This window comes from Aptenodytes forsteri, unplaced genomic scaffold (assembly GCF_000699145.1).
Source record: "Aptenodytes forsteri isolate BGI_AS27 unplaced genomic scaffold, ASM69914v1 Scaffold15, whole genome shotgun sequence".
Lineage (NCBI taxonomy): Eukaryota > Metazoa > Chordata > Aves > Sphenisciformes > Spheniscidae > Aptenodytes > Aptenodytes forsteri.
Genome location: NW_008795129.1, coordinates 8,637,485 through 8,652,648, shown reverse-complemented (window position 1 = coordinate 8,652,648; position 15,164 = coordinate 8,637,485). Strand labels below are relative to the sequence as shown.

The window sequence follows — 15,164 nt, the reverse complement described above, 5'->3', positions numbered from 1 at the left end:
TTGGTTTGGTGGGGGGGGGGGGGGGGAAGTACCTTTAAGAAGATTGTTTGGGTCTTTCCACAATATTTACCAGATGATTCGGGGCTCGTTGTGGAATACAGCACTTGGTGTGCAGGAACACGAGCGTAAGCCAGTCTTTTCTCCCCTCGGATCATCCATATGATTACATCAGGCATACTGTTTTGTGGCTCTGGATTATTTGTGGTGAAAGGAAAGTTAAGAACAGTAATAAATAGAATGTTAAACTAATCTAATGCTTAGACAACAGAAACATAAATTACGATTTATGTCAAAGGATTTATCACTTAGAATCAATAATTAACATGAATTTATGATAAATAGAGGTAATTGTTTTACTTTGCAAGTAACGCAGTATATAGTTCTGAAACAATCATTAAAAATACAGTTGAGATTGTTGGAAAGCAAGTAAGTTTTATTAAAAAACCCAGTTCCTATATCTTTTGCAAATTCTTCTAGAGACGTTTTGTATCTCAATTCCTTTATGGTGACTATAGTGACCGATCCCAAATGCTAATGCTTTGGATTGACCTGCTTGCACGTTAAAGGTAGACCATCATAAGACTTTTAGCAGAACACAGAAACAGCCTACTATCTTTTTGCAGCTTTGTGCACACCTTTGTACGCTAGCTGCAAGTCTGCCAATTTAACTGCTCTTTTAAAAAAAAAAAAAACCCAGTAACTTTTCAAAGCAGAAGTGATAAAGAAAAAATAAAACATTTCTACAATGTTGTGAAAACCAATTAAGACATAACAGAGATGAAAACTTAAGATGTTGCTGAAAATTTAAAAAACACAGAAGCAAACATTTAACTCTGTTAGAAGTTGATTACTATGGCTAACAAGCTGCAGAAGTACAACATATATCCTGCAGTCCCTGAACCAGCAATGTGACCTGCAATTCTGGAAGAAAAGAAAGGACAAAATACTGTCACTTTAAACAGAATAGAGTCTATTCTACAAATCACAGAGCGTTTATTTCCCAACACACATTCTCAGTGAAGACAGCTAACACACTAGAACACTATATTTAAATAAATCCGAATTACAAAGGGGAACGTTTACTTTCACAGCATCTAAAATTACTGTTCTAAGGAGAGTGGATATGGCTTGATCAGCAGTGAACATTACACCAGTTTGTGTTAGACAGTTATTTCTAAACTCACTGAACCACTGGTATTGTGTAGTACTAACCTCTTCACTCAGTTGCAGTAATTTATCCAACCAATCCTCAATTTCTGCCAGAGTGGCTGTCACATCAGTAGCTTCATTTCTCATCCTTGCTGCTGCTTCTCCAATCTGTTTGAGAGACTTGAGGCGCAGTTTTTCTATCTGAGTGTCAAGGACTGTAATATTAGATTTGCTTTCTATGAGGGGAAATGGTTTACTGAAAAGAGAATATTTATTATGGTTAATAATCTAAGTGGATTTTATTTAGCCACACACTAAATGCAGACATGCATACAGCGGCAACAGATTGAGTGCTATTATTTCCTGTGATTGAAAACCACTGGAATGGTGCTATAGCATCTACTTCTGCAGAGATTTCCACCTGACAACGTGTTTAGAGTAAGCAAGGGAAGTGCTGTGCTTACATAACAAGCACCAACATAGAATAGGTCGAGGTGTATACTGTTATGTAATTGCTGCTAACCAAACCAAGCAAAATCCATTTCCCTATATATTCAAATTAGAAAATTATTGTCTCAGAACGTACATCTGAAAGATGACAACAGTGTCTTCAGACCAAGATTAGGTTCCTTTCCTTCACTGGAAACTGTAAATTCTCAGCAACTCAGTACACAAATACGGCTTGTGTCTATGACTAGAGTTATCTAACCCTCTGGCATGAAAACATCGAAGAACTCTAAAAGAAATCCATGACACACAACTTCTTAGTCGCCAGAGGGCAGAGTAACTATTCAATGGAACCAAGCATCATAGTATAGCCCAGGAAAAATGAGCTTTTTTGAGTTGGTGGAGGTTTGAGGAAAAGGCAACTTTTCAAAGACCAATGACTATATCTCTTTAACAGAGTTCATTAAGAGGTCTTTAATATGATATTAAAAAAAAATATTCCAAAGACACTGCCAAGTTTGAAAAGACTGACTCTTCTCTGACCTATTTTTAATGACAAGTCATGCACTTCTAAGGGCTTTGATTCTGCAAAACCTTGATACTGATTATTGTGCCTTCCACTATAGTTAGTCCTACTAATCTGAATGCAAGTGCTGCCTGCCTTGGGTGCAAGTACTTACACATGAATCAAATGTACTAGATCAGAACTTTCAGAAAGTCACCTCATTTTAGGTTTGAATAGTGCATTGAAAACTCTCTCAACCTAACTCATTTAAACTTTAGCATGGCAAGGAAAATTGTTCTATGAATTCAACACAGGGAATTATGTCTTTGACACAGGTTTCATGAGTTTGCCCAAAAAAACCCATAAAGAGCATTGTATCCTATGAACAACAGGAACCTCATTTTGTTGATATATCTAGGTGCTATTGCTCCATAACTGTTGAGTGATAAGATAATTTTATAAAATAATGGACTGAATTAATAACAGTGCAGATGTGTGTCAGGAGGATGGGTTGACATAACTGATACAAAACCTGAAGTTCCTACACTCACTAGATGGCTCCATGTGACAATAGGTTGTCCTTCACATTTTGCCTTCCTAAAGTATGACAGTTCTTTCTCTCTGCTTTCTTCCAGATCACAGCAGGTATTCTATGAAGTTACTAGCTTATATTTTGACATAAGCTTTCTATCATATAATTCTTTGCTAGTATATACTGATCTCCACTGTTTGCTTTTTCCTCTGTTCAATTTTATATTGGCTCTACAGCTTGTTGAATTTGTTCTCTCGTTTCATGTTCTCTGTTACTTCCTCTAATGGATAATAACTGTTCTCTCATTTTCCCTTTCCTTTTCCTGTGCTGTTTCATCACCCGCTTGTTTAATGTTTTTCAAGCGTCTCTCCCCACCTCAGTGTCTCATTCCATGAATGTCTCGTTCTCATACAATTCCTTCCTCTCTATTTAGAATTTATTCTCCTTCAAAACCTTAAGTACTGACTCCTACTGCCTTCTCTGAACACTCCCATACATACAGACATGCTGAATAAAGGCTTATTCAAAAATATCATCTTTATGGCCCTTAAGCTCTAAATAGCTATTAAATTTTTTAGTCTGGGCTTACCAGTAAATCATGGAATTTCTTCCCTCTTCAGTTTCAGAAATAACATTGAAACATGGGTAAACAAAAGATACATGAGGAATTCTAAAGAAGGCAAGGTGGTAGAAAGGCAGCAGAGATCCACAATTTCACATTTTCAGAACAATCCTGCCTTAGATTTTTTCAAGAGATGCTGTTTTATTACTGTCAGTGACTAAGATAAAGGAGAATTACAAAACTAGATGGATGACTTCATTGGCAATATCCGTGCTGTTTTACTACTTTCAGAGACTTTTGGAATTCCAGTTCTCAGGTCAGTTCATAGGGGTAATCAGTTTTATAGTCCTTAGAATTTGTTTTCTGACTTAGTAAAGGCAATAGCGAAGATTCTGAGCAGGCCTAGAATGATAACGTAAGAGATAAAAAAAGGTACTTTTACCTTACATCTTCTGTAAGTTCATCAATCAGCTTCAACCACAGCTCAGCTAATCGGTTTTCAGAAATTTTAGCCTGCATTCCTGATTTTAAGGTGGCCAAGTTGGATTGCTGAGGAATTTAAAAGAAAAGGATTTGCACTTCTAAACTTCCATTGTGGTTTATGGTCAATATGAGTTTCAAGACTTTAATTTTATTTATTTGTATGTATAAAGCCCAGATCAAAAAACTCAGATGTTCAAACTTGATTCATATTTAACAGGACAATTCCTATGTTCTTTCTCACTGTATTTAACAATACATGATATTGCACCTAACTTCCAAAGCAAAATAACAGTTCTACAGACTTAACATGCCCCTAACCAACACTGAGGAGTCTTCCTTCCTGTGGCGATTCCCTGCAGATTCAAGCAGGAGTGTGTTAGGCCTTGCCAGAAAACAGACCTATGATTAGCAGTGCCATTCGTTACACTGAGCTATGTTTAATTTTGAATAGGAAAAAAGGAGGGAAAAGTGTCAGAAAACTGTTCCCATAATGTGCCCAAAATGTCACTTTTTGATTACAACTCTAAATGAAAAAAAGTAAAAATGAAAAGCATATCAGCAAAAGAAAGATCTTGTCTTACCAGTCTTTCAGCCATGTTTAGGATTACATTCACAGGGTCTAATCTATGACTTATGTCCTCCCAAAAGGAAGTCAGCGTTACAACTGGCTTTGTGTTTGACCATGGCAAGTAGTAATAATAATTACCTGGTGTGAAACATTTGTACGTTATTCGAGTTAGAATTCATGGCAGGAATATATACTGTACGCTGCACAAGTTGCTATATTTATTTCATTTATGTACTACAATTCATTAAGAACATACAAGCTAGTCCAAACTTATCAAAGGATTTGTACTTTTCAGCCACTGTAGCATCTGTTGGATGGTAAACTTTTACTTCAAATTGTTTCAAAATCCAATGGATTTTTTTCAATAAATTATCTGTTAACATGTTCATTATTCTTTCCCATAACTTACTGATATAAATAGCACATTAATATGTGTATCTCTGAAATAAAATATTCAAATAATTATTTTCCAGAGTAAACTTGATTACTTCATTTAATGCCCAGAAAAAAAGAACTCCTACTGTTTGCAGTTAATAAAAAAAGTTATAGCCAAGATATATTTTCCTGTGATCTAGCTAGGTTGTTTTCTTCTAGGCTGCCAGACACCTGGTCTAAAATCAAGTTTTTATTTTATTCTAAATCAGAACATTCAAAGGGTATTTTCCCTATTTAATCCCTAGGTTTTAGATACCTGTAAAATAATGTCATTTTTTTCGTGCCAATTTTCCTGTGCACATCTAGTACGTGGTCAAAAGATTTCACTAAATTCCATGAAAATTTCTTTAATAACCTCAGTAGGCTTTGCAGCACATATTCCATAAATGTAACTTCATCTTAAAACCTGTGAAGAGCCACACGTTCTTTTCTGTCACATTTTCAATAAGTTTTTAGTGCAGTTAGGGCTGTCATTCCAAAGCTATAAAATAGCACCTCGAAAAGAGAATTTTACATGATTTTATCCCCATACTAGCAGCATCCTTACCATCAAAAACAGCACGACTGTACTGAGTTGTTGATGCCAAAGGTTTACAGGTGGTATCAAACTTGTTGCCATAGTTACCAATGCTAACTTCAAACTGGATAGGCTCACCAGTGTCTTGCAGCATGGTAGCAGAATGAAACACAGCAGCCAAGCAGAACTTTCGCCTGCGCTGGTATTTCTACAAGAAAAACCTTTTTAGTTGTATTTCAATATTTGTATAACAGGATCCACAATTAGAGAAAACAATAGCAATTTCTTAATGGAAATAATGATGTTAATATTTTTACTAGTTTCTGAGAAGCAACCGAAAAGCTATAATGTGTGTATAATAAATTACTGTATTTGAGATTATAAAAATATTTCAAATTAACATTTCATGCTACGAGGGTATGACATTGCTGTCGCCACACCATCAGTAACCACCTCTCTTAATTCTGAGAGTCAACTCAATTGTTTCAATTTTAGTAAGTTAGATCATTCTCCAAAAATAATGAGCCAAGGCACATCTCTATTACCAACACTGACAATAAAAAAAAAAAAGGATTTACCTCAACAACCAGTAAGTCATCATTAGGAATCATCTCTTACTTTTTATTATCAGGTTTGCTTTCAAGTATTGTAGATAGTTCAACCAGAATTCTCCCTCTATAAGCAACTCCTTCTCCCTGTAACATAATCACACATTGAATCCAGTTTTATATATTTCTCCTAAAGTAGCATACTCTCTCTTTAGCTGTACATGATTCTGGCTTCACTGAAGTGTTCTCAAAACTTCTGCAGAGGCATGGATGTACATATCTGAACAAATGAAATAAAGCAGTTGGCTTTAATTAATGCTAGAAGTGAAAAATATATTTACAAAACCAAGGAAATAAATACAAATGCATGTAGAGATGCAGATAATGGAAATCATCAAAAACATTGCTGCTTCTTCAAAAACACCTTTAAAACAAAACCAGGTAAGAATGGAAAATACTATCATACTTCCTTATTAATCATAAATACAAAATATTATTCAGAAAGAAATACCAAAGGGAGTGCAATGTGAAACAAACAAACAAACAAACAATTAATTAATTCATTGATAAAAAACAATTGGGGTTAATCCTTTTATTAAAAACAATGAATACAGAAACTGACCTTTCCAAAGTTTAATTCATCATATGGGTCCGGGAACCCAGTGTATTCTCTTGGACTTCCATACAAGTTTAGGTAACAAGGCCCAAATGTTGGTAAAAAGCCAACTTCAGTTTCACCAGTGTTCACTAACAGAAAACATTACCATTATATCTTTGTTAATTATCATTCAGAGCCAGAAAAACAATTAACATTACTATCAAACCCAGCAGAACAAATGTTAGATATTAGTCAGGTATTAGTTATTAGTAAAGTAAGAACACTTTATTCTCTGGGTATACTATATGAATTTAAAGTAATTACACCAGTGACTGTACTTCTTCCTAACCTCCTTCTTCATTGTACAATGCTTAGTAGATACTAATTCATACAGTAAAAACCCCACAGAATAAACACAACTTCTACCCCACTCCAAATAGCAGGTTTTCATTTACGTGAAAGAGTAATACATTTTTATGTTAGCAGAAAACGTATTTTCTAGAAATAAATGAAACTGAGTAAAACAACATTTACAATCATTTAAATGCATAGGCCATCGTTCTAGCTAAACAGCTACAAAAAAGATGCACCCCATAGCGGAAAAAAGCCCTACTGTTTAGCATAGTTAATCCTACTGTTCTAATTCTTAGTTTAATTTTTCTGTGGTTATGCTTCGGGGTAAAACACAGACTACTGCAAACTCTAATCACTGCTACAGTGCATTGTTTCTCACAAACTCCCTTTCCAGTAAGCTAAAATTCATACAAGGCTGAAAGTCTGCAAACTCAGTTAATTCTCAGTTAATTCCAATATAAACTCTAATTTGTATACTATTCTTATTCCATGACTAACAAGTTAAAATTTCCCAATGTTTTCATCTATCTTAAAAAAAAAATTAATAAGGATTTGGACATTTTCATCAGTTTTAATAGCTAAGCTAGGAAACTGCACACCAAAGCTATTGTTTATTTTCAGATATTTAAGATATCTAAGAACTTGAAAAGGTATTTTCATTGCTAGCGCTTACTGTCATAACATTGTATTTTGGAACAGTGTTCTGTTTTTTAGCAGAAAAACATACATAGGGAAGCCTTAGTTGTATTACTACTGTTATCTTTTGGGTTTGCATTCATGCCTTGCAAATTTATTAGATGAATGAGATTCTAAAAAGCTCTTTTTAGAGCCAGTTAAAATCTATACTTAAGGGAGTTAATTGTTCTTTCAGTAACAATCAAACATATGCCAAGGCTATTGATTAATAAATTTGATACGTAGTGCAAAGAGAATTAGAACAAGGTAAGCAACACACATGCAGAAAAATACTGCATAGTTTTGAGTGAACAGGAAAGATTCTATATTCTTTTCCTTCTTGTATCCCAGCTTTTGTTTTTGAACAAATGATCCTGGTATAAAAAAAGATGGGAATTGGGTTCTAAACCTTGCAACAGACATCACTTAAGAGTGATCTGCAGCACAAAGAAGGATGCATTTATCACAGGAAAGGATGGCTGAGATAAGAAAGTGAAAATAAAGGGTTACGCCTTGTATGACTTTGCCACTGTGACTACTGAGTGACACAAATGGATAACAAAAATGAATGTGATGTCTTGATGTAATTTCCTGTCAACACGAAGTCACATAAAATCTGCAAAATATAAAATAAAGATTTGCAGTTCTCTATTTTGCGTTCAGATACTTCCACAAACTTACGTGTGAATCAGAAACAGATCAAAATTTGAATGAAAAAGAATTCAGACTCTTGTTGGAATACTGTCCAATTTTTTAAAAATTCTAACACTGAACTGCTCACATCAGCTCTCAATATGACTACATTTATGGTACAGATCTGTGTTGAATTAATACATTCACTACTTACTGATGCTACCAAATTAAACAGAATACAAAAATTTAAAAAACAAACCAAACAAAAAACCAAACAAAAGCCCCCCTCCCAAACCTGGAATAAAAAGAATATTTTTTGTATTTGTTTACATTTGAAATTCAATTGTTTACATTTAGAAGGCGGCTGATCACATATTACAGAAAGCAATTCCAAAAAATTATTTCAGCCTTTAACTTAATATTACTTTATTAAGAAAGAAAGATCGTAAATGAAGTATTTGTGCAGACGAATGTTTGTTACCTTTCAGCTGCACTCCATTTGTATTTATTTCTCACTATATAAATATTTACCACAAAGTCTTTCAAAACTGGATGTCAACCTAGACAATTATGCAAAAAGCCATCTCTCCAGGTTTTAACAGAATCAGATTTCATTTTTCAGACTTTATTTATATAGTTAGCTTAGCTAAGCACAAGCAAAACAGCCACTAATTATTTTAGGCAGTTTTTTACTTCTGCAGGGCTCCACAGCTGCAAATATAGTTGCGCTCTTATAGCCAAGTTAAAAGTTGCAAGCCATTGTTAGACTAAGCACTTTATAATTGAAGCAACTGCATGCTCAACTCTGAAACACAGCTTGAAGCACCAGCCAAACAGAAATATTTTCAAACCAGTTCCAGTGCCAAAACTGTTTTATACAGTTAGTTATGTTTGATACTCTTTAATCATAATGGTGAAGTCTTTTAGACAAGTAATTATTAAAAAATATTTTTTAAGATGATGGGTTTTCTTAGGCAATAATTCTCAGTTTGGGCAATGGAAAGCAAAATCAGTAACAGAGGAAGATATAAACCTTCATATGATGAAGCCCCTGTTCCCGAAGATGAAAATTCTATATTATGAAAAGAGAAGAAGTTACATGACAAGTGACAATAGCATTTTAAAAACAAATACACCACAAAGCAATCTGCTTTTAAAATAAAGTTGAAGGCCTGAGAAAAAATAAAGTTCATGTGGGCTAGAATTTTGCTTCCTGATTAAAACATGAAGGTTTTACTCTTCCTGTACAAATTCCAAAGGAAAAAAAAAAGGCATGTAGCTGACAAAACATATTGGTTTGATGTTTCTGTTTTAGCTTTGTATAGCTCTCCTCCCCACAAAATAAAATTTTATTTTTAAAATTATTTAAAAATCTTAAGAACATTTCAGAAAACCACTATATTTCAGGGCCCATTAGGATATCTTCATTTACTGAAGACCATAGACTAGTTTAGTTTTCCAATCCTTTAGAAGCCACAACAGGCTTCAGGCATGGCACTGACCTCAAGGGAAGATAATCTGTGATTTTACATGGAAATGGCTATTCCAACGTCAGTACCTCAGTAGAGAATCCAAATAAGGTTTGCTCAGTTACTAAGTGCCTGGGTTTGAAGCATAAATGAGCTGTGACTCAGCAGCAGTGCACACTTATGTGGGTAGTACAAGTGATCTCTCCAGAGCTGAATTTTCCCCAGCAGCCCAGCCCTTCTGTCTTTGATTTCCCATTGCCTTTTTCTGTAACCCTTTCTTTTGCCTCTAATTGTGTCTGGGATATATGAGAAGAATGTTTGCACAAAGCCTTACTTCAACAGCAGTACTTCTAAGAGGACCGGGTTATAAGCCTGAAGTTATGCAACTGAAAATAGAGTTCCATCCGGTAAGATAAATACTTGGCTCAAGCCACTAATGTTGTTTTTAAACTCCTGACATAGCTACCAACTTAAGAACAAACTGGTCTGTCTCAGACAAGTACATATCATGTAGATTTCATAAACACAATAGAAAAAACAGTAATTTACATTCTTATTGTGGCAATGGTGGAAATGGTTTTGAGCCAGTGTCCTTCAACCTAGCGTAGATAGTCAGATAAATAAATGTTAAGCCTGTTTAGCCATGAACTTTGCAATTCTGTATGGACAACTAACATGCCATACTATGTTCGTTAAAAAGATAAACAGTTTTTTCTGGCAAATTAACACAGAATCCTTGTCATGGAGCTGGCACAATTGTATGAAAGATTTTGCTATAAAAAGAAGAGTAGTTTACAGATATAGTTCACAAAGAAATAATTAATAATCACAATATTATATTAGAACATAAATGTAACAGGATTTTTTTTTTTAATATTTCCCAAAATCTTGGCACAAAAAATGTTTCTTATAACATTGTAAAGAAGGTTTTATTATAAAGGTATTGTCCAATAGGGACAACATGTTAGGAACTTCATATCCTGCCTAACTAAGTTTGTTTTCTTGCAGTTAATCAGTTTTGGTTTTTAGTTTTTATGAAATTACATATCCAGTCACCTATACTGATCGAAGCATGTAAGTTAATTGTCTGCCATCATAGCACTGCAATTAAAACCTTCATTTGTTGAAGCTATTAAAATAAGGGTTACTAAGTAGTAATTTGGAGCACTCATGCAATGAGATGCAGTGCCCATTTCTAGTAAGCTACTGATCAGAGCAGAGACTGATCCAAGTTCCCCCAGCATCTGAAAGCAGCCTAGTAGTATACAGGAAATAAGCAGGGGGTTCTAGATAGTTCCTGTAGGCTAACTACTCAGGAACATTCCCCAGCGTTTAGGTTCTCTTCCCAGAGAAAGAACAGACACACTTGTAAGGTGGCAAAAGAAGTCTTGTCTACTAGTGCCCAATGAAGTAGTGATTCTGAAACAGTGATTCCAGATTGTTTTTAAATTCAATGTCTTATTAAGTATCTTAGTGAATTTGGGTTCTAGATAGTTCCTGTAGGCTAACTACTCAGGAACATTCCCCAGCGTTTAGGTTCTCTTCCCAGAGAAAGAACAGACACACTTGTAAGGTGGCAAAAGAAGTCTTGTCTACTAGTGCCCAATGAAGTAGTGATTCTGAAACAGTGATTCCAGATTGTTTTTAAATTCAATGTCTTATTAAGTATCTTAGTGAATTTGCATATAGATTGTGATATTACATGAAAACTTTATATATATATATATGTTTTTTTATATATATATAGGAACAATGAATTTTGAATTAGTTACTGCTATTTCCATGATGATGTGGTTTAAACATTAAAATTTTAATACTTTACTTTGAAAAGTCCCACAGTATGTCCCACAGTATGTTTTCTAGGAGCTTTATTTTGAAAATTCCAGAAACCGCTAATCTTGTTGCCACAGAATTGAGGAACTATAGGAAAATATACTTTCTTAGAACACTGATCTTTGCTATTCCTCGTAACACAAGAGAAGACAGTAAGTTACATACTGCTCAATCAATTACCTTCAACTTCTCCTCCAGAAGAAGCAATTTTTGAGAGACTTAAATATGTTGTTCCTACTACATCATTTTTTGTAAGACGATCCCTACAAAAAGAAAAAAAGAAAGATTTTATTTAAATATAATGCTGGTCTTCCTACACAGAAGCAAGCTACCAGTGACTAAATGCACTCCAAGACAGTGTACACACATTTTATATCACCTGGCATGCTTTAATATTGCTAACACAGATGGTAATGGCTAGTTACAAAAGCGGGCTGTATCATGAAGTAGTCACCTGACTTTTACACTATCACCTAAATAGCGATAGTGCTCAGCGCTCAGGGCACAAAATTAACAATACTCCCATGTTAAACTCATCAGGTCTCTTGCAAAGAAACCATAAAGGAAGATACTTAAACACTTGCTTAAATACTCCCATAGACTGTAAAAATACCTGACATCTATAGAACCAGACTTTTCTTCACTTAATATAATTTACCTTGTCTAGTACTTTGATTAAAAGTCATAACTCACCAGTCAACAACTGCAAGTTTTATTTTCTCACACATCGAGGGAAACTGAAAAAAACGCAATTAAAAAAAATAACCCATTACTTATTTCACCTCTGTAATGTTAATGGCCTAAGTTCCAAAAGGATGGAACTGTTTTCTACAGGAACAAGCAAAAAAAACCTGACCTTGATTTGAAGATAAATAATTTGATTCCACTCTGGATTAGCATTTTTCTCAATTATATTTGTGCAAACCTGCAAAAAAGGAAATCAACTATACAGCACATCAATGATAAAACAGACAAAAAAGCATAGACTAGCTATGGTTTAGGATAAATCATATTTGGTAAGATGAGGGGTAGTAGTTAATGATGAATCCTGCGTGGTTTATGCTGCAATGAGCCATTAGCTTTCAATCGGTAAATACCACTAAACCGATCTGCATCTGCAACATGAATGACTATTGGAGGGAAACGAAAACTTTGAAACAGTGTTTAAACCTGAGACTGGAGTTACCCTACAGGAAAAAAGCTTGTTATTTCCACTAGCTACAATTTAATGTGCTTTCAGACTAGTACTGATGTCTTTTAATCACAGCACAGAAACGAGACAAAAGAATGACTTGATTCCAGCTTGCTTTATGCAGATTTTAGAGTAGATGAAGAATATATTCCATGGGAGAGCCTATATTATTTGCTAGTCATGTCTACTGAAGATCCTCTACATTACTGGGCGTGGCAACCTGACTATATAACATAATAAAGGACTGACAATTTTCTTCTTTAAAAAAAGAAAAAGGATTGGCTAGCAATGAATGTAGGTTGTGCAATTGTGCTTCAGGTCAAATTTGGTATTCTAAGGAACACATTAGTAATAAAATGTACAAATGCTGTTAACCTGTCCAGAAAGATGTGTACCATCAGTTACAAAAAGCAATCAGGAACAACTGGTAGGCAAGCAATCTGGCATGCATCTGTTCCTAGCATTTAGTCATACATTCCTTTTACTAGTCATCAGCTTTACACCCATTCTATTGTACCTTGTAGTTTGTCCTCATTTTACAAAGTGAACTTTAAGGCTGATGCTTTTCTATTTCCATAATTTCAGTAAACTTAAAAATTTATATTGGCATATGAAATCTGTTCTCAGGACTACGATTAGAATGCAAAGATTCAGATGTTTACTAAATTACCTTTTTCCCAGCAAAAGAAACTTCTACGAATGGATCTACCAGGTTTTTCTTGTCTGCTTCTCCTCCAAATATTTCCTTGACAGTCTGTGCAAAAGCATCATCCACTAGAGAGGTGTCAAAGAAGAAATTAAGGTTTATGCTTTTTTATTATTATTTTATTTATTTATTCAGCCTAAATAATAAATTGCCCATAGCAATCCCACCGAAATCAAACAGCTTACAGATCTAGGTAGGGTAAAGTCTAATCTGATAAACAAAATTCTGAACAGTGTTGCTGGTAAAAATGGAGAATTTAGGCTTAGGAGCAATTTCAAGAATATAAATTTTTGAAACATCATAAGGAGTGCTGATGTGCTCCTGAATTTAGAGGCACAGTTGTATTTGAAAAACATTATGCATGTACTTGTAGACATTGTCATTTGTTCTCACAGATATAGGTGAAAAATTATGATAGGAAGGGATAAAAAGCCACCTATATTCTACCAGAAAACACATACGGCATATAATGAGAGAAACAGCCTTTGTCTCAGCAGTATAGGGTTGACACAAGTAAAATCTCACTAAACAAATTAAGGTCACCCCTGCCCTCCAAGGCTGTTTATTTAAGCTTATGGTGCTCAACTTATAGCCCAGAAACTGCATGCAGCTTTCTGGGATACAGCCAGTTCCTAGTTACTTATTTCCTGTGGCCACTCAGGAGCAGGTTGCTGGCAATACAGACTGCCTTGGCCATCACAGCAGGGGCTGACTGATTTCAGCAGTCCTGTGGCCTTTCCCCTGTTGCAAAATAGCTGCAGCTATGAGCACCTATGAAGAAGAATTTATGGACTGCTAGGAAAAGGAAGGTGCAGGGGGCCATCAGCAGTACTACTTATCTACTAGGATCTAAATGGCCTTGGAAAAGAGGGCTGCAGGGAACCAGCAGTCTGATAACCTCTTGAAGGTGGGCAGGGATTGGGATCCAACAGGAAGTTGACACATGCACTGTATACTTGAGCTAGACATGCACAGAACATCCAGCTTATCTGCAGATCAACTGTACTTGAATGTTAGTTACTTGCATGTAACTTCTGCGACTGGAGAAGGGCTAATGAAGATGACCCTTTCCCACTACCAGAAGCTGTGTGGCCCACTCAGCAACAGATGAGCATTACTAATCTAATGGGTAACATATTAAATTATCCATTACAAGAATTAAGTAGACTTATTGAGCATTACCAAAGGACCTGAAATGGGCTACTTAAGCCATCACAGAATTATTGGCTCAAGTAACAATGTAAAACACTCAAGATATTTTGTGTTCAAGGAATGTTTCTGAACAGCTAAGACAAACATTTCTAATTTTAATCAAATACACTGACGGACAAGTAGTAAGAAGCAACATACTTTGCGGAATGTCCTCAGCTCTGTAGATTTTGAGAAGGAAAGTGACCCATCGAAGGGCAATTCCAGCAGGTAATAACAGATTGCTCTCCACATCATCACTTTCATTATCTCTTTCCCTTTTTTCAACCTGTTGGGACATACAGTGGTACATAGTATTTGGTATATAAGAAAGACAGAGTAATGTAGAGAATTAAGGTGATCAGTTAAACTGGTGCCCACAATACTCTTCAGATAGAAGACTGTTGTCAGTTTCATTATAAAGAATGAGACTTTATCACATTATCAAGCCACAAAAATTAATTCTACCTAAACTTTTTTACTTACATTTTTATCTCTAAAGTACTCAATTGCAGGAGCCCATTATAATCACACTTTTAAAATCATCATCATCAGATGATGGTAATTTTGGCACTCGTACAATGCCAACTTCATGCAATTTTCATACTCATCTCAAGAAGAACATTGTGGTAAGGCATCTTACTGCAATTAGAAAATGCATACAACTCTGATATAATTTACCAGAACTTACTGCTTCCTCCTTTAAAAATAAATAGGAAATATAAGATTTCACCACAAATAACTAGACATATCCTTGTGATTTCAAGAAT

General features: G+C 35.0%; 1 protein-coding gene across 1 annotated transcript in view; it reads right to left on the bottom strand.

Moving 5' to 3' along the window:
* Nucleotides 1-15,164, bottom strand: part of MYOF (myoferlin) — a 71,927-nt gene that overhangs the window by 29,714 nt on the left and 27,049 nt on the right. The window contains 13 exon segments of the mRNA XM_019471657.1: nt 33-188; nt 1,213-1,405; nt 3,638-3,744; nt 4,260-4,384; nt 5,229-5,406; nt 5,777-5,893; nt 6,369-6,493; nt 9,040-9,078; nt 11,489-11,571; nt 12,002-12,045; nt 12,165-12,233; nt 13,171-13,274; nt 14,557-14,683. Of these exon segments, the coding sequence (XP_019327202.1) occupies nt 33-188; nt 1,213-1,405; nt 3,638-3,744; nt 4,260-4,384; nt 5,229-5,406; nt 5,777-5,893; nt 6,369-6,493; nt 9,040-9,078; nt 11,489-11,571; nt 12,002-12,045; nt 12,165-12,233; nt 13,171-13,274; nt 14,557-14,683 (1,467 nt within the window).